Genomic DNA, 19,806 nt, shown 5'->3' with positions numbered 1-19,806 from the left:
TCCAGTGGTGTACACTATTACATTTACTAAAGTACTGTACTTAAGTACAACAGGTATTTGTTACTTTACTTGGGTATGTACATTTCTTTCTCAGAGGCAAATATTGTACTTTTTTATACGCCGCTATAATTATTTGACAACTTCAGTTACTTGAATTTGCAGATTTGTATTACTAATACAAGTAAAGAGGTCGAATACAGAACTTTTACCTGTAACAGAGTATTTCTATGTTGTGCTATTGCTACTTTTTAACACCTTATTGACTATTCTATCTGAATTCATGAGTCTATAGTCTAGTCTAACTTAACACTCCCTGAAAGTGGTTTCACAAGATTTTTCCAAGCCCAGGCTGATCTTATGTGATGCTAGTCCATGATTCACAATCTTTCACTTTTTTCTGTTTACAAGCTAACATGGATAGCCTTGAAGGTAACACCTTTTCAGTGTCCTAGATCACACTGTCGACAGCCATTATATTTTACCAGACTAAAGAGTATTGCTATGTCAAAGCACTTTTTTTATACACATACGCATGTGCACATGCACATGCATGCACGCGCACGCGCACACACGCACATACACACACACGCGAGCGCACACACGCACACACACACACACACACACACACACACACACACACACACACACACACACACACACACACACACACACACACACACACACGCATGAGTACTCTTGAGTGTACAACACATTAACTGCCTGGTATTAAGTAATTATTTACCTGCTTTACTGCCAGAATTTGTACTAGCGGGGCAGATAACTGAAATAATCGTTCACTGTAGATTCCAAATTTCCATGGACTTACTCACTGGCTTCCATATAACAGTCACGGAATCCTAATAGTCTGCTAAATTAGAGGTTTGTGTTATGTCTGATGTCTGCCCTGCCTGTGAGGGAGGGTGACCCGCTGTTTCTCTCTCTCTCTCCCCTCGGCAGTATGCACTTTATAAGAAGATGACGCAGGCCGCCATCCTTATCCAGAGTAAGTTCCGTAGCTACCATGAGCAGAAGAAGTTCCAGCAGAGCAGAAGGGCAGCCGTGCTGATCCAGCAATACTACCGCAGCTACAAGGAGTTTGGCAGGCTGACGCCTCACCGCCACGGGGCTGCCGCTGCCCTGGTGCAACACAAACTGAGGTACAGTATAGACACACAGAGTACAGTCAGTATACTGCGCTGTTCAGAACCAAACAAAAAGGAAACTGCTAAAGACAGCATAGATGTCCTCACTGAGAGAAGTTACTGTATATCCTAGGGGTTTACAAAGTTTTTCATGTCAGACCACAGACCCCCAATTTGAGAGGATTTAGTCTTAAATTCTACGTGTAGTTGGTCCCCCAGGGCTCTGTTTTAGGTCTGCTCTTTTTATGGATGTACTGTTCTTTGTCTTTTCTGTCATAGAAGCACTCTGCTCACTAAGAGACAGGATCAAGCTGCCAGGAAGATCATGAGATTTCTACGGCGCTGTCGCCACAGGTAGGCACACACACACACATACACACACACACACACACACACATGCAGTACGCACATGCACATGCACACACATAACAGGCATAATGCACGCACATGCGCACACAGGGTTTGTTTAAAAAAAAAGTGGGGTTCAGTAATTTTCTTTGTTGTACAAGAAATGGCCAAAATAGTAGATGTCTACAATTGTGTGTGTGTCACATCGACACACACACACACAGACAAACACACACACAGACACACACACGCGCACATGCACATGCACATGCACATGCACATGCACATGCACATGCACATGCACATGCACATGCACATGCACATGCACATGCACATGCACATGCACATGCACATGCACATGCACATGCACACACAAAACAAAACTGTGGGGTTCAGTCATTTTCTTTGTTGTACAATAAATGGCCAAAATAGCAGATCTTCAAGCACACACCATGTCACATCAACACACACACACACACACACACACACACGCACATACGCACATGCACACACACACGCACACGCACACGCACACAAACACATGCACAACCTAACATAAGCTAGCCATGCTCCTACAGTACTTCATATTGTAACTATAAATGGTCTTTGAAAGTAGAGATACTCACATCTTCAAACTATTTTCCCTTCATAACAGTCTTCCTTTTAAATGTTTGTTATCAAATTCTGTGAGATAAAAGGCTTGGACGGGTCACGTCTCCACGAATGTGGACCCCCCCCCCCCCCCTCTCTCCTCCTCTCCTGTCTCTTAGCCCCTATGTGTCCTCGACCCCTCCCCTCCCCCTCCCCACAGTGCCTACCATGTGCTAATAGCTGTCTGGTATTGTTTTGCTGTTTATGCCATAGCCCATTGGTGGACCATAGACTGTTCAAGCGGGTGAGTGCAGCCTCAGCAACTCACCATCGTGCTTCTCTCTCTACCTCTCCCCCCTCTCTCTATCTCTCTTTCTCTCTCTCTTTCTTTCTCTCTCTATCTCTCTATCTCTCTTTCTCTCTCTGTCTCTCTCTCTCTCGCTTTCTCTCTCTATCTCTCTCTCTCTCTCTCTCTCTCTCTCTCTCTCTCTCTCTCTCTCTCTCTCTCTCTCTCTCTCTCTTGCTCATACACTCTCTCTTTCACTCTCTTACTCTCTTTTCCTTCTCCTCTCCATCACTGTTGCTTGATGCCTGCTTGCATGATGGCTGCCAACTGGAGCCACAGGGTGGATTGAGGCGCTCCGATTTAGAGCAGAACTTAATCTTTATAACTAACCACTGCTTATGAATGACAACATGACGGCCACACTTAACAGGCTCTCTTATCTCCCTCTTTCTGTTGCTCTCTCTCTCTCTCTCTCTCTCTCCCTCTCTCTCTCTCTCTCTCTCTCTCTCTCTCTCTCTGTCCTCGGAAATGATTTTCAGTTCCATTTCTGTTCATTTGTTTTTGTTTCTGTGCGTTTTGTGTGAGTATGAAGATGCCGACTCAAGAGAACTGCAGGAGGTTCTTCGTGTCCTATTATATGTTTTTATTCTGTTGCATGACGAGTGGTGACGAACTTGGGCCTTGCTGTTATACTCTTCAGGCATGCTATGGGCCGGCTGCTGTCCGTCTATCTGTCTGAGCGGCTGGCTGTGTGTCCTGTTTCTAGCCACTCAACACACTGGGAAGGGAGACTGGTGCTCCTTGTGTGCTGTCAAACGATTCATAGTGTGGATGTATGTTAGGCGAGGCATTGCTAAGGTCTGGACACACTGTAAACAGTTCAACGACGTGTTGCTAATTGCTATAAAAGTGATGCAGGTTTTTATGAACCAAGTTCAGAACATTATTATTATTAATATTTTAACAAGTTATGGAACTTAATTGTATCTTTATGTTGTTGCTGTTAACTTTCATGTTATTTCTACCGTCTACTCTTACTCACTCAGTGCTACAGGACGCCTTTTGACGCCTCCCCTTTATATGTAACGTTGTCCCAGAGAAAAGCCTAAAGAACTACGGTTGAAAGTGTCTATATGGCAGGACTTCCATACTTAAACCAATCTGAACAGCATCAACGTCACTTCCTTGGGCAGTACTTCCTGTGCTTCTGCGTAGAGTAGACCCTTTCAGCAGCACTCTAAATGCATCCAAATGATCGGGGGGGGGGGGGGGGGGGTTTATTACGCTGAAAACAATATAGGTTACTGTGCTTTGGGGGCAGTTTGGGACGTTTCCTGTAAGCACCTCTGCCGTCTGACGGCATGCAGGCAGGTCCATCTGACGGCATGCAGGCAGGTCTGTCTGACGGCATGCAGGCAGGTCCGTCTGACGGCATGCAGGCAGGTCCGTCTGACGGCATGCAGGCAGGTCCGTCTGACGGCATGCAGGCAGGTCCGTCTGACGGCATGCAGGCAGGTCCGTCTGACGGCATGCAGGCAGGTCCGTCTGACGGCATGCAGGCAGGTCCGTCTGACGGCATGCAGGCAGGTCCGTCTGACGGCATGCAGGCAGGCAGGTCCGTCTGACGGCATGCAGGCAGGTCCGTCTGACGGCATGCAGGCAGGTCCGTCTGACGGCATGCAGGCAGGCAGGTCCGTCTGACGGCATGCAGGCAGGTCCGTCTGACGGCATGCAGGCAGGTCCGTCTGACGGCATGCAGGCAGGTCTGTCTGACGGCATGCAGGCAGGTCCGTCTGACGGCATGCAGGCAGGTCTGTCTGACGGCATGCAGGCAGGTCCGTCTGACGGCATGCAGGCAGGTCCGTCTGACGGCATGCAGGCAGGTCCGTCTGACGGCATGCAGGCAGGTCCGTCTGACGGCATGCAGGCAGGTCCGTCTGACGGCATGCAGGCAGGCAGGTCCGTCTGACGGCATGCAGGCAGGTCCGTCTGACGGCATGCAGGCAGGTCCGTCTGACGGCATGCAGGCAGGCAGGTCCGTCTGACGGCATGCAGGCAGGTCCGTCGCTGTGATGTAGGTTACAGTGCCGTGATAGCATGTAGGTCACCATGGAAAAGCAAGCAATAGAATCCCCCCCTCCTCTGCTGGGAGCGGGGAGCAGAGCTGCAATGGATTCACACCTCCAGGGAACACGATAAGGAAGCAGCACACAGCCATACAGATGAAAACACACACACACACACACACACACACACACACACACACACACACACACACACACACAATATGCCATGAAAGTATTTACCTACGGGGTAGTGTGTTTCCATCCATCACACATCATGGTAGTGGATATATTACACATACAGGAAACACTATACCGTTTGTTCGGCATGCAGGCAGACTGCATTTGGCTCAAGCGTTGTTTTGGAATCCTTTCTCTGCTCTAATATAGCTTGCCAAACCAGGCCCTCTCTGGTCTTCGTTTTCTTTTGTAGAATGCCAAACAATGCATATTATATGCCGTCGAACATTGCAGATGTATAATCCAGCCTAGAGCGGTATGTGTCAGCCAAACAAATATGCGCTGAATGTCTTGGGAACAGGCCTATTTTCCTTTCCACTGGTTGAACGCGGCTAGAGCGGCACAAGTAGCCGTTGCAAACTTTGAGCAGTCTTTTCTTTTGGGGCAAATAGATGGCACCATTTGCTTGTTTTTGGTTGCGATAGGATTTCTCAGAACATTGTATTGGAGGAATGTAGCTGTTATCAGCTTAATAACCTACTTACTGTCTGGTAAGTAGGCACTGTTGTCAAATTGATTACGCTGATCAGTTTTGGTTATTATGGGCCTGATTCCTAGTCCTAATTCTTGGGAGAGCCTGTATCCCCCGGCCATATATGAACATTAAGCATATTTTTTATCTATCGGTGTGGTGGAGTTCTAATAAACATTGACAAAACATTTTCTTCGCAGGCCAGCTCACGTTCCTGATAACCTGAGCTGTCTTGATTGGCTCCTCCAGTCACCTGCTGATGTTGAATGGTGCTGATGCTGGCGTCGTCGCGGTGACGAGCCTGTCGGTGTCGTGGTCTTGTTTGTTTGTCTTTGGGTCGTCCGAGGGAAGCGCCGTCCGTACTCACGTCACGCCTTGTCTTTCTGTGTTTCAGAGTCAAAGAATTGAAAAGGGCCAGGGCACATGAGACCCCTCCCAAGAGCCCCCTTGCAATGTGACATCACTCTCCTCCTGACTCCTCCTCCTTTTCTTTTTTCCGTTTGTACCCGAGACATTTTACAAGTGAATTGAGCAAAAAAAAAGGGGAAAAAATGAACACCGACACAACGTCAATGAAAACACTGCGATGATGATTGGTCCTCCGGCGGTGTTCCTGGTTCTATAGTGTTACATACATGTACAACAGCATTTTTCTTCACATTATCCTTTCTTCCCACTGACTTGATTTCAGTTGGAGAGTTTGGCAACTATGGGATGATAAACAATGGGGGAGGGTGGGTTGGGGGAGGGGTTTGGGGGGGGGGGGATGCAGGACATTGGCTTCATGGCATTCTTTGCACTTTTTCATGGACCGCTTTGTGTGTTTTTTTGTGGCGTACGCTCAGGCGTTTTGGAAGGGAAGAGGCCCAGAGGATCTCACAGTGCAGACAGACGGACAGACAGACAGAGGAACCATACCGAAACACCTTGGGCTCTTTAAAAACCACATGAACCCTAGAGTCCCTATCCTGGGCCAACATTCGCCGGCCGAAATAGCAGATTTACAAGCTCATAATGCATTGTGGAGCTTGTAGATTTACCATTTAGAGAGGAAATAAGAAGGAGAGGACCAAGTGTAGAGCCCTGCGGGACGCCGGTCAACTACTGTAGGGTTTAAGTGGTTTTAATTGTATTTCATACGTTTGTTTGTTTTTTTATGTGACTAATTGACTCATGTTTAGAGGGAAATCTTTACCAAATATTATCGGTAATTTGCTGATCCATAATTGCACACATCCCAACTTGTGTCCACACCTGCCACAGACGAGCGCAACAATTCTTCTGTCCCACGGCTCCGCCCTGCCAGGCTGTCCAGATGGGCGGAGCTACGCATGAATGTAGGCGGAGTTTGACTTAAGCAGAAACAGGCAAACTGCCTCTTTTTCTTTACCGCTGGCATTTCTTAGGATATGATGTTATTTACCATTTGTATTCTTACTTTATTACTTGAATTTCTTACCAACATATATATATATTTATTTATGTATATATGTTGACCCGTATCTTCAGAATTCTGTGCTGTTAAATTTCACCACAGCAAAAAAAAACAAAAAAAACAAACACAAACACATGACGACTCTTTGCCAAAACTCTTCGCCTGTGTGCTTGTAGATCAGTCTGCCGGCCTCTGATTTTTCGACTTTTTTGTTTGTTGTTTGTTTCTTCTTGTTTAGTGCCCCCCCCCACCCCACCCTCACCCCAATTCACACCCTACAATGAATTAATGTATCACCACATCGTCCTCTGTCAAAAAATAATGTCGTTCCTTTTTGTTTGTTTCGTTTTTGGGATCATTTCATTTGATTGCTCCTCTGGAACCTATACCTAGAGGGGAAAAGTTGCCTCTTTTGTGTTGTATTGATTATTGATTACGGTCATGAAGGTTATTGCTGTTCTTTTTAAACGAACTTCAGAGCCTCTGAGGGCTTTTGAGGACGATCACATACATTGCCTTGACGTCTTAGAGATTCTTCGAGGGGTCACTAAGCTAGTCCCAAAATAGGGGTTTGACAAATCCATATTTTTGACAATTGAGCGGTTTCTGTATATAAAGAAGGCTGAAAGTACGTGGGAGAAAAAAAAACATTTACCCAAAGGGGATTGTATTTTAGAAATATATTATTTTATTCATTAAAAAGGGGTCAAAAACAGGTACAAGACAAAAACAGAATATTTGTATAGTTTTGTTTGAATGCCTAAGAAGTATGGTTGTATTGTTTGTATATAGTGTAAATACCTGGGATTAAAATGAGCTATGTGCATGAAAAACATGAACAGAGTCAAAAGAGAAAAACAACAACAAAACAGTAGTGGCTATGCTCTGTAAAATGATTAAAACTATTTCACTATAAGAGTATTTTATTTTATTTTGATTGTTCTTGAGAAGAACATTTTGCTAAAGCATGACCTTATTGCAATATGAAAAAACTACAAAAAAACTACAACAAACAAACGTACTGTAGAGTTAGGACAAATCTGCAAAATTATCTTAAAAAAACAAAAACAAGTATGGTTATGTTTACATTTTTCTTTTGGGCTACCAAGAATCTTTTGCCAATGGTGCCAAGTAATGTGAATGCTACTACTGCTTAACAAGAGAATTAAGTTACGTTTCTTTGCAGAACAGATAATCATACAGTAGAAATTTCACACTAGCATTATAGACCATTTCCCCCGATTTGTACTTGGTGACACGTCATGTTGTGCATTGAAAACAGCAACAAGTTCACAATGTGTTGCGGTGCGACACGATGTGAGCTTGTAGATTGGCTATTTTCAGTCTTCGACACCACCGATAACTTATTATGAATGGGGCTTTAGATCACAGTATAGACCGAGGATCACACAACACGTTGCAGAGAGGGAAATATTTATATAACAAACAAAACGGAAACAAAAACCAAACATTGAAGTCTCTAACGTCTCCTCCATTCTCATAGAGAACCTGGAACATTCTTCTGTCATTACTGAATTTGTGCTTTATTTTATGACTTGACTGAAAATGGAATGTGTCAATGAGACAGTTTTGTATGATTTTTCAAAGATTGTAAATGGCAGCCTTGCCCATGGTGACCCCATAAAATTATTTAAAAGGTCTTTGCTTATTAAATGTAGGAGCAGACCAACAGATCAATTTGCTTCTTCAAATATGCTGCCACAATCATTGGATTTATCACTTGGTTTTGGTCCTAACACGGTTTAGACCAATAGCAAACTCCCTGGTCAAGGCTGTCAGGGTCTGTAATGACCTTGTAATCCATGTTAGAAAAAGAATGGTCAGCATACATAAGTGACGGCTAAATTAAACATTCTCAAAGTACGTTTTCAAAACATCTAGAGGGTTATTTTATAATGCTTATTTTATGCTCCACTGTACGACAGTTTATAAATTAGGCTTAAAGCGGTTTCATCTCATTGCGAATCTTTGGTCTGAACTAGGATTAAGGTGCTAAAATGATTTTGTCCTAAGGGAAAGTATAGAACTTGTCACTCTTGTCAGGATCAGTGAGCCAAAGTTCAATAAGTGGGTTAAATCATGTAAATGTATAAAATAGTGCACATATTGTTTACTCCTGAGGAGTAAATAATATATGGACTAAAAGATGCTTTGAAAGCGTGAAAGCAGTTTGAATGAGAATGCACATGTTAGCCACTTGCCTGTTGGGTGCAAATTAATATAACAGAACAATGACAAAGTGTATTTTCTATCCAAGTAATGACATTTAATCATTCAGCCAAGGTGCAAGTGACACTGAATAACTTGTTTTGCTATATTTTGTTTTTTACACAATTATTGCCATGTATACTTTTTGTATTGTCATTTATTTGTTTTGTTTTTCTCAAATTCATTATTGTACTGTAATGTACGTACTTTATCAATGGATGGACTCCTTTTTTTTTTACACCGACCTGACATGTGTAATTTATTTATTGAGTGTTTATGTAGGAAGTGCCTAATCATAATCCCAATCGCACAACAAACTTCGAATTCATGCGATGTACCTGCATTTGTAAATGTTGTTATAACAAAAAGGAAAGATCATATGAATTCACACTTCTGCATCCAGGACATACCATTGCTAATTACTATCACCTTTGTCACTCACCCAAGTCACAATATGGTGTTCCCCGTTCAAACCAGTATAACAACCACAGCATTCCAGCTTGTCGACATGCTTCGTTCCTTTTCCTCTCTTTTTTATATAATTTCTGTATTTCCTTTGCTCTCTTTTCTACCTGGAACTGCTTGTTAAAACCACAATAATTAGAAACGCCACTACTGGAGTTTGTTGCCTGGCATTCATCCTCTAGACTGTGGTTAGAATGCATAGCTGATGCAGTGCTGAGGCAAAAGGGGAGAGAGGTTTTATTATGCTTGCATGGGTAAAATAGTTAACTGGGTGACAGAACTGCACCTAAAGCATGCTTATTTTTCCTAGAATCGGTAGTCAGATAGTTAAAAGACTTTACTGTTCTGTAAAACGAAGAACGCCTAGTTTGACGTGTCACAGAACTCAGAAAGAGGGAGGGTATGTTGGGGCCCCGCAGGGCAGAAACCCTACAAATAGAGACAATGATCCAGTTAAGCAGTATTGACTGATGTTTCCATGGCAAAGCATGAGGACAAGATTGTGTTTAGAGCAAGTTTCTACTTTTTAGAATTTTTCAGTTCTTGTTTTTTTCGTTGGTTCATTTGGATTCGATAAGTGTGCTCCCAAGTTTTTTTTTAACACCTGGACATGACTTATGCGCATGCGCGTGGTGAATACCCAGGCATTAAAATACTGTCTGTGTCGGTCAGAAAGAATGAAATACTGTAGAACAGTACAATAGCAAGACTAGGTGAGGGTGACACACTAAAAACAAACACAGGCACAACACACTGCGCGTCAGCACACATGCAGACATGTTAAGGTAGTTAGTCAGTCAGTTAGTTTCATTTAGGCCCTAAACTGAGCAGCAGAAAGGTCAAGTTCTTTACCTGACTGATGCCTGATTTATACTTAGTTGTATACGATGGTGTCACTCGTTTACAAATGGCCAATCTCAAAGCTCTCTTTGTGCCGCAGATGTGACGTGTTGTGAGCTTGGAGATCGGCTATTTTCAACAAGCCTCCGTCATACAATGAACTTGAAGTATAAAAATGGGGTTTGAGGGACTGGTTTCACCTCCCTTATGTAATTTACTCAGGGTGCCAAAAGGGGGAGGAGGAAACAAAGCAGTGAGCAGTGCTTTCTGGGAAAGACAAACAAATCCACTACTGTGATACTGGACCGAGTCGTTACTCGTTATATAATATCAATTCTCTCTACTCTCGGCGAGGATTAAGATGAATAATAACACAGGTGGTGCCAGGAAATATATTGTTTGTCCTTATCATAGCTCACGTAAATAAGGAATGTGACCTTCTTTTATAAAATCCTGTCAAATGAGGGCGATATCACAGCAAATTGTTTTTCATCTGGGAATACATATCTGATGTGGAGGGGCATCAGCAGGTCTCGTTAAACGATAAGCTCACCTGCAAATCTAGTTTTTACTGCCATTTGTGATTGGGATGACGGGTTTGCTGACAGGCACGTACGCCTCATTACTGTATTATTGATCTTGTGACATTCTGCTAATTGACCTGGGAATCTGCCTTTCCTCCTCTTCTTTTGTCCAAGCACCCAAACCAGAGAAAGGTAGGCACAACAGGACAGCAGAAACAGGCCGGATCTCACAACATAACCCACTCGTGGACACAGAGCAATAAGCATAATTTTTCTGGTGACCTAATAGACCTAGTGAAGTTTTAAAACGATTGGACACATGTTAGTTGACTTAACTCTTATGCAAATGCCAGTGTTGCAAGACAAAGCATTCTGTAGTTTATGGACAGCAATTATATGGCACCCTTTACCGAACTGCACGTTTTCATCAATTCCAAAACCGAGAAGAAAAATAAACGGCCCTGCTTTGATACAAAGACTATGGGTCCTCGACACTTTGCATGTGAACTAGTGTAGATCTCTTTTCCTCTCCTCTATAGCTCTCTCATTCTCTCTCTCGCTCTCTGTCTCTCCTTCTCTCTCTGTCTTTCCCTGTTATGTGATCCTATATTTCTTTCCGCCCACCCTCTCACCCCCTCCCCAAATACTTTCATCTCCTCTTGGTTCTCTACCTGATGTGTTTTGCTTTTCTCTCCGTTCTCTCCCCCTCTCTCGTTTGTAAGTTTTATTTTTGTAATTGTGCATGTACAAGCGTCACTGACTCGATGGATATGTAAAAAATAAAAAAATAAAAAAAGTTATAAAAAAAGAGATTTCAGCTGCTGAAGCCATGCAAAACGTTTTGAAATGCCCTTAAAATATGGAAGATGTTTTCTGAATGCTTTATATTCTTTCTGCTGTAAAATAATAAAAACAAATGAAAAAAATGAAAAAAAAAACCTCTAAACAAAAGCTTGATTATTATTTGTATTCCTCTATGCATTGCCATAAGAACAGCTTGGTGACACTAATGTCATTCATGTCCAAAACCGTCTCATCAAAATGTGGGTAGCCTACACACACTTTAATAAAGCTTTTTCATGTAGGCTACTTGTACTTTTTTGTCAAAATTCTTAAATCAGTAATTCTGCTTTCACTTAAGAAGTCCAATTTTACTGAGCTACTTTTAGAATGGCCTATTACCGGTACAAAATAATGTAACAATCAGGAGGATATTCCATTCATGAGAAATCTTTTCTTATAATGAGTAAATACATCACAAATTTGGAGACGGATTGGATGACCATACTGTATGCAAATGCAATTAAGTAACATGTTGATGTTACTCAGAGAGTCGGAGTAGACTTCAAACTTCAACGTTTTGTACATTTACTTTATAACTTTATACTATAGTAGCCTCGGTACCCAGGCTTTTATTTGTGTTCGCAGTGTTCTTCGCTGTTTTCTACCGGGGAGGAGGGGGGCGAGGGCAGGTGCTCAGTTTGGTGAACCAATAGGATCCACCGCCTGTTTTCGACCGGCACTCGCCCCTCTAAACCAGAAACCACACAGTCTAGGGCCAGGCTATATATGGAGTGGGAACCCCTGATCTTAATTTAGTATACCTCTGTCTAAATACTATTTTCTGAGTGAGAGTATACTTAAGGAAAAAGAAAGCAAGCTTAATGTGTTCCAAATAGACGTTTTAATTGCTATTCCAACACAGCATTGACTTACATTATGTAACATGACACTTGGTCAGACATTAGACAGCTATAAACAGTTGCAACAAACATAATACAAATTGAAAAAAACTATCTTGTAACCTCCTCAAACGAGATTCTTCAGACTTTCACACGTTATTGTTTTTGTGGGAGTATGTGTGTGACGTTGTGTGTGTGTGTGTGTGTGTGTGTGTGGGGGGGGGGGGGGGGGGGGGGGGGGGGGGGGCAAATGTGGTGTGTCTTGTATATGTCTGCATTAACTTGTGTGAGTGCAAATTAGGATTGATTTCATAGTGCAAGCCCTTTCTCTAGTGGAGCGGCATGTGGTATGCGGCTGTGTTCAAACGCAGTACTTCCAGAAGCACTCAGAAGCATTCCCGCCCCGCTTCCTGAACTGTTTCCTGATGCCCAGGAAGCGACCGAAGGGATTCAAGAGACTCTGTTTCTCCAGCATCATCTGCAGCCAAGAAATGAGATGAAAGGTAAGAAATTCAATTCCAAAAGTTGTTGTGAAATGTGAATAATGTACAATTGTAATGAAAGGCTCATAGATTGTCTTTGTAGGACTAAAATGAATCAAACACAAACCTCTCTTTTCATCTGCCTGGGGAGCAGGCCAGCTGATCTAACACCTGAGAGAGACAATAATTATTGTTAAAAGAAAACTGTTATAGTAGTATACAATAGAAACCTCTCTTGTTTTAAAGTAATATCACATTGTCTATGTGTTTTTGTACAAAAGGAAATAAAGCATGTCACATGCCATCTGCCATGTGCCATGCTATATTTCCTTTTCTTTTTTTTACTGTGTTGATTTTGTACCTATCTCCACCATACCGGAAGGGCTTTTGCACACATGAGAGTTTTGCAAGCACATGCACTCCTCCCAGTAGGCCAAGGAAATCCCAAACCTTTCAAACTGCCATTTCTGCCAGGTTAAGATTTCCCACCATTTTGCGTTTTCTTCAAAACACACTTTTGGCAGATTTTGTCCAAAACGTACACAAATCTCTATGACATCATGGGATCAAGTTGTATCAGTCAGGTTATTTTGTGCATGGGAGAGGCCTATTTCTTACAGAAAATGACATATTATCAATTATCATACGTTCAACATCCAATCATACCCACATTTGCACCCCCAGAATTGCTTTAACTTCTGCCCATGCAGGGCACTACTCTAACATGCAAACTCTGTTTCTCCCCGCAGATTGTGCCCTGATGGCTGCACCCCACAACTGACATAAACCTGGGTAGGCAATCAGACCTGGCACAGATCTGTGCTCCGAGGATCACACTTTACTAGTTTGTTTTCCAGTTCAGATTAAAAACTTCAAAAGCGTCAAACTAAAAACAAACAAAAAAACATGTCAGGCTGCACTGACCTTATAGTACACCACACACAGCTGTGGCTAATCAAATTAATAACAGGTGTGTAAGATTATGGTTTGTGTGCATAGACTAAGTGACTTGACATTGACTGAAACTGACTGTTGAGTTCCCCAGGAATGAGTGAGGAATATCTGAGTCCAGGGCCATCTTGCTCGGTCAGGGACAGATCATCCAGATTCCCAATTCCTCTGTCCTCCACGGACACTGCGGACAGACAAACACCAAAGGTAACAACATTTTCATCTATTTCCCATACATCTCGCCAACATGTTCATGAATAGTGAAAATTAAGGTACTGTATAGGAGTAATATTATGTCTGTAACATGTGTGGGAGCAAACCCACATGTGGAGAGAGAGCATGCATTGCAAACTCCCCACAGAAAGGCCCCGGGCCCATGCAGTCAGATTCGATCCCAGGACCTTCTTGCTGTGAGACAACAGCATTATAACAGTAGCCTACTAGCAGTGAGCCATTCTATGCAACTGTGTTATACAAGAAATGATCACATAGTGATATTTGTCAGGTGAAAGAAGCGCTGGTTTCTCTCAACCGGCCGGTCTCAATCATAACATTACGTTACTTAACATTGAGTGTCTCTAAAGATTTCTATTACCTGCTTCCTGTTACCTGTTTCCTGGTCATGTGACCCGAGTAACCAATACATGACAGCAGCGTGTGTGGCAGCCAATCAGGACTAGGTCTCGACCAGAGTAATCTAGGGCGCTTTCGGAAATCCCGCACCATTGCGCACTCGCCTATTAGTTTGCATTGCACAGTGCGCTCAGTGCGCTATTTCCGAACACACCCCTAGTAAGAGAGTGGCAACACGCTTTGATCTCGCCGCAAAGCGGGGTGCTATGGGCTATATCCAAACTTTGGAACTATCCCATTGAGATAGAATGAGCACTTCCGCATTCCATTGTTACAATGTGAGTCAACGCTAGTGTCGCCACTCTATTACTAGATTACTCTGGTCCCGACTAGGAGCCAAAGTCGTCATTACATTGACTAATTCATGTCAGGTTTCACCTGAAAATTACATTTGACTAATTCATATGTCAGGTTTCACCGCACAAAATCCCACATAATACAGTCTTGGATACACAAGGCTTATGCTGAGGAAAAATGTTGTTTTACCAAATGGGTTCAGAATGTGTAGTTTGTAGGGGGGATGCAAAAAAACGAAAAACAAAACAATATCCCATTTTTACTGTAAAAATCCACTGTGCATTAAAAATAGGCCTACAGACTGGTATCACAGAATGACTCAAAGATGTGTTGTGAAACAGAGATTTACATATTATTTAGAGCTTCTCCCAACATCTGTAATGCAGTGTATAAATTTGTGTTGGGATGCATGTTAGTGCAAAGTCAATCAAACAAGTTAGATTGATTGGATATTTGTATCATATGAGTTTCGCACATTGTATTCTGTTGTATCTGATTGAACATCAGATAGCAAAAGAAACGTGTTTCTACGTGTGTAGTATACTCATTGCGTCTCATGCGTTACAAATCCCCATTAAACGACAAGTCCGGACTAAAATTACATTGTAGGCATGAGGTCAGTCTGCTGCCCCCCTTTCCCCCCCCAGGTTGGCAGAGGAAGTGTAGCGCTCAATATTAGGCCTACATTACATAATTGACACTGGGTGAAAAAATGGGTTGCAAAATCGTGGGATAAAAATTATAGTAAAAGTGATTGATTATTTTTTTCATGAACCTGTTATTAATTGTCATTACACATGCATCCATGCCTTGGTTGTCCCACACGAGCCGCTGCAGACATGCTGTGATGGGCCAGTACAGTCACTTTGATTAGCGGTTTGTGCCGAACGCTGACCCCAAAACATGATTTACGAGACCGTGGCGGCTTGTATGGGACAACTAAAGCTTGGATGTGTGGGACAACTAAAGCATATGGATGGGTGGGACAACTAAAACACTTTTGACCACAACAAATAGCCTAAGTAGCAATATGCTCATGGGCTCTGCTCTACGAGGACTGCTCCGGAAACAGGACGACAGGGGCAAATATTATCCTTTAAATATGTCTGGCAAAACATAATGCATTGTATATGAAAATTAAATACAAAAGGAACCTACTGTATCAACTATCAAGTACTACCTTCATACTACCTACTACCTATAATACTAATACCTCTTCAATAGTATATTTAGAACCGTGACAGCAGTAAGAGGAACACTTGTAGTTGTGCATGTACAAGCGTAGTTACACATTTTCTGATACATACAAATGTAATATAAAGGTAAATATTTCAGATGAGAGAGCTTGGATTATCACTGAATACAAAACATCAATATACCATAGTATTCACCCTTGACTTGATTAATTGCTGTACTTTGAAAGAACAATCATTGCTGCAATTAAAGGACTTCACGCTATTAGCTCGATCAGGTCTCTGGTCATGACTTATCTCATATTAATCATCACAAAGCAGAAATGCTGAGACACAGAGTTAATTGAGGTTTTAAACCGGCGACCCTGTACTGCACTGTTGTCTCCTCAAGTCTCAGGCTGCACAGAGGCAATGTACTCACCGGGGCCTGAGTAGGGCATCTCTGCAGAGTCTGTGATGGGGTGGGCCAACAGCGGTCCTGAAACCACAAGCAGGACGGTCCACGATAAGAGCTGGTTGTGCAGCATGATGTTCGGACGGGGTGTGGTTGGATGGAGTCGCTATTGCTGTGTTGGTGGCTGACCGAAAGTCCTCCGATGGCTTGTTGGGTCCTGCTGAGACCCCAATGGGTTATATACCCCATGTTGTGTGACCCCCCCACTCCACACACACCCACACACTCACTCAAAAACCCACCACACACCTAAAAATAGACTCAAAGACGCACCACTCACACAGGGCCCATGATGACCATTGGCAAAGATGTGCCGCCCAATTCCCTCTGGCCCCGATAAATCAAAACGCAGATGCTGCTGAATTACGGGCTCTATAAAAGCAGACAAGCTCTGCGGCGCTTCACGCTCCAAGGGCAGATTGGTTGTTTTACTGGCCCGTTGGACTGATTGACCGCTTTTACTGACTGTGAAGATGAGATCTAACCAGGTGTTTCAGATGTCCTTCTCATCAACGTTCACCAGGGGAGCAGGTGCTGGACAGGCCTGGACAGGCAAATGACTAATGTTTTTATGCCATGAATTCATTAACCTCCTTGACCATTTGAATCCTCTTGAGCGTAATTTATGCTCCTAATTTGCACGGCGGTGTTGCTTCCATACATGGCTCCCCAACAGTGTAGGCTACTGTGAGACGTGTCCAGGTGTGTCTTGGGATTTTGTCTCAACCACACATTATTATTGCAATATATAGGGCCTACAACTAAAATAAGTTATGAATTATCTTTTAAATAATGTACTACGTACTTTCCCAATACAGAGGCAAATTATTCATTCTTTAACTTTAACCTGGCATTTTGGACATGGTCATTGTAGGCAAATTACATTTGAATTGTAGGCCTATCCAAACATACCCAAATTGGAATCACTGTTCGGGGGCCTCTACCCAATGCACCTCCAAAATCGCTTTAACTTCTGCCCATTGGGGTGCCACGTAGGCCTACTCTTAACAGTTGCACCGTCTATCATGCAAAGTCTGCCTGCACATTCCTCGTGTCCTAATGGCTGCACTCCACGACTGACATAGCCCTGACGTCATTAGGCAAAACACATTTAAATTTGTCCTTTTTTCACGAATGTTAGCGAAATAGCCCTAGGTAGGCCCCCCAGCCTGGCGAGGAAATGCACTCCAACTTCTCCAAGCGCCCTTTCTAGTTATTTAGACAGCGGTTCGGTGGATTTGCCTAAATGTTCAGGAGCACTTAGTCCAGAAGCCTGCTGACATTTTAAGGCAATTGAAGTCAGTAGAGACTTTGCAATGGGTCATTGACTCCGATTGATTGATGCACAACACAATTTCAAAGGCCTTGTGCTGGTAAGATGTTATATTTGTGCTTCCACTTCTCCTTATTGTGCAATAAACTCTTCTTTATGGGCATGTCCATCATGGTGGGACAGAGACTGCCCCCCTGGAGGGACACATGGGGCAGCTATTTATAAAGTCACATTTTTCACTTCCACATGTTATTTGAATATTTATTATAGGTCTGACGTCAGTGCTCTCTGTCTCTCATATGATAATGCAGGTCGTGGAAGCAACAGTGACATTTGCTTTTATGGTGGGAAGGCCAGACGCTGTAGAAGGTGGCAGTGTATTTCATGAAAGTCTAATAGGATTTATACGCTGTATTAGTCAAAGACCCAGGGCCATTCAGCCCTGCCTTATTCTAAGGCATGAGCCTTTAGTTTGGGTCACCCCACACTCATGTCTGGGTCCACTGACTGACTACAGTACAAACACAATGAGACACTTTCAACCTGGCGTCATTAGATTGATTTTTTAAGAAAGAATTTAAGAAAACACTTACTTTATATATTTTATAATAAATAATAATAATAATAATAAAACATAATTCACAAATAAATGATGGCAAAGGCATTGCCATTGAATTTGAAATTTCAGACCATTTTCAAAAACCATGTTCAGGAAATGATAATAATTTCACAAATATAGTGACAATTAAGGAGCATGGTTAAATGTAACTACAGTATACAAAAAACACGGTTGGGCCGAATGGTCTGAACCTCAAGTACATTGTAGTATAATCGTATTTAAACAAAGTTTTGAAAGTGGTTTATATGTTTCTACAAATATAAGGGGCTCTGTTTAAAGCATGAGTCACCTAATATGCCAAGTGGAGAGCTCATAAAACACGTCAATGGTCCTGCTCAGGGTTCATTCTAAAGTGCTAATTGGCACAAAATCATTGCAATGGGGATATATTCCCCTGCAATGATGTTTTTTTGCCAATTAAGACATTAAGTTACTCCACACAATTAAGTGGCAGTTTAATCCCGCTCCAACTTAAAAACCTGCAGGTGTGAAAACTCATTTCCAGCTAGGCCAACTTGTACCTCATATAGGCTACAGTAGCTTTAACAAATGTTTTCAAATGTTTTCAAATACCATTTTACACCTAGTACTACATGTCTGTGTGTTTCTGTTGCCTGGACACAAAACCAGGTTTGTGCTTTCAAGTAAAAGTTCATTATTTATGCTAAATACAGCCAGCAGAGGGCAACGTTATGCTTGGAATTATGAAATTATTTGTTCCATTTAATTAGCCTTTTCCTTCTTTCTTGTTTGCTTTCCACACTTGCCCATCAGCTGGGTGATACTTTATTAATATTTATATTGCCCATGCCTTCAAACTTTGAGTCTGGCACTGAAGGGATAAAATGCACTCTCACTCAACCCCTCGTACCCTTTGCACTTTACAAATCACACTCTGGATGAAAGTGTATGCTTTAATGCCTAAATTGTAAATGTCACAGGCAAATATATCTAGATTAGTTCCTTAGAAGTTAAAATGGTATTCCCCTCCCTCTCATGTTGATGGCAATCTTCAAACTAGTCCAAAGCTGACTGAAATGGTCAACACTCTGAAGGAATATTTCTTTCTAAATGTAAGTAAAATAAGTACATATTGTAAAATAATAGTGCAAAAGATTTTGGTCAACCAAACATGAAAGTGATTAATATGCAAGTACTAACTTTAGTAGTGTGGATGATATAGCATTATAGTGATCTGGAAACTATGGACTTTTTTATTATCTTGTCTTCAAATTGTATTTTATTCTTTCGTGTCATGCATATTGCATAAGCATTTGTATTTTTTCTTTAGTTTGTGTTTTCTTTCTTAGTATTTTGATTTCTCTTTTGAATAGTAGCCTATAGGTATGCTATATGTCAACTTTTTTGTTTTTGTTTTATTATTTGTTTTGGTCATAAAGTGTTGATCATAAAAAGAGCTTATAAGTTTATACATTATTTGTTGGCCACTTAATTGTGTGGAGTAACTTAATGTCTTAATTGTCTGTCATGCACTGGATGGTAGATTGGCGCCCCCTACTGGTTTTCAACTGTAGCGACCAGAAGCATACCCAGGAACTGAAAAGAAGTAGCGAAGTTTGTCCTCCC

At 42.2% G+C, this 19,806-nt stretch overlaps 2 protein-coding genes across 2 annotated transcripts in view; one reads left to right on the top strand and one right to left on the bottom strand.

Moving 5' to 3' along the window:
- camta1a (calmodulin binding transcription activator 1a) overlaps positions 1-5,569 on the top strand; it is a gene marked incomplete at both ends in the record, with an annotated part of 491,338 nt that extends 485,769 nt beyond the window's left edge. Inside the window, 5 exons of the mRNA XM_083769830.1 lie at positions 409-429; positions 958-1,157; positions 1,422-1,496; positions 2,355-2,385; positions 5,537-5,569. Of these exons, the coding sequence (XP_083625956.1) occupies positions 409-429; positions 958-1,157; positions 1,422-1,496; positions 2,355-2,385; positions 5,537-5,569 (360 nt within the window). The remainder of the gene's footprint in view (positions 1-408; positions 430-957; positions 1,158-1,421; positions 1,497-2,354; positions 2,386-5,536) is intronic.
- A 7,109-nt stretch (positions 5,570-12,678) lies between these two features.
- On the bottom strand, positions 12,679-16,400 carry LOC310862092 (urotensin-2-like; the record flags this gene model as incomplete). The annotated part of the gene is made up of 4 exons (XM_083769829.1): positions 12,679-12,795; positions 12,927-12,970; positions 13,830-13,934; positions 16,295-16,400. 4 exons carry the CDS (start codon positions 16,398-16,400, stop codon positions 12,679-12,681), a joined length of 372 nt encoding a protein of 123 aa, XP_083625955.1.
- Between the last annotated feature and the right edge of the window lie 3,406 nt (positions 16,401-19,806).

Source organism: Protomyctophum parallelum (genome assembly GCF_964188405.1).
Source record: "Protomyctophum parallelum genome assembly, chromosome: 7".
NCBI lineage: Eukaryota > Metazoa > Chordata > Actinopteri > Myctophiformes > Myctophidae > Protomyctophum > Protomyctophum parallelum.
This window is presented reverse-complemented; position numbering and strand designations above follow the sequence as displayed.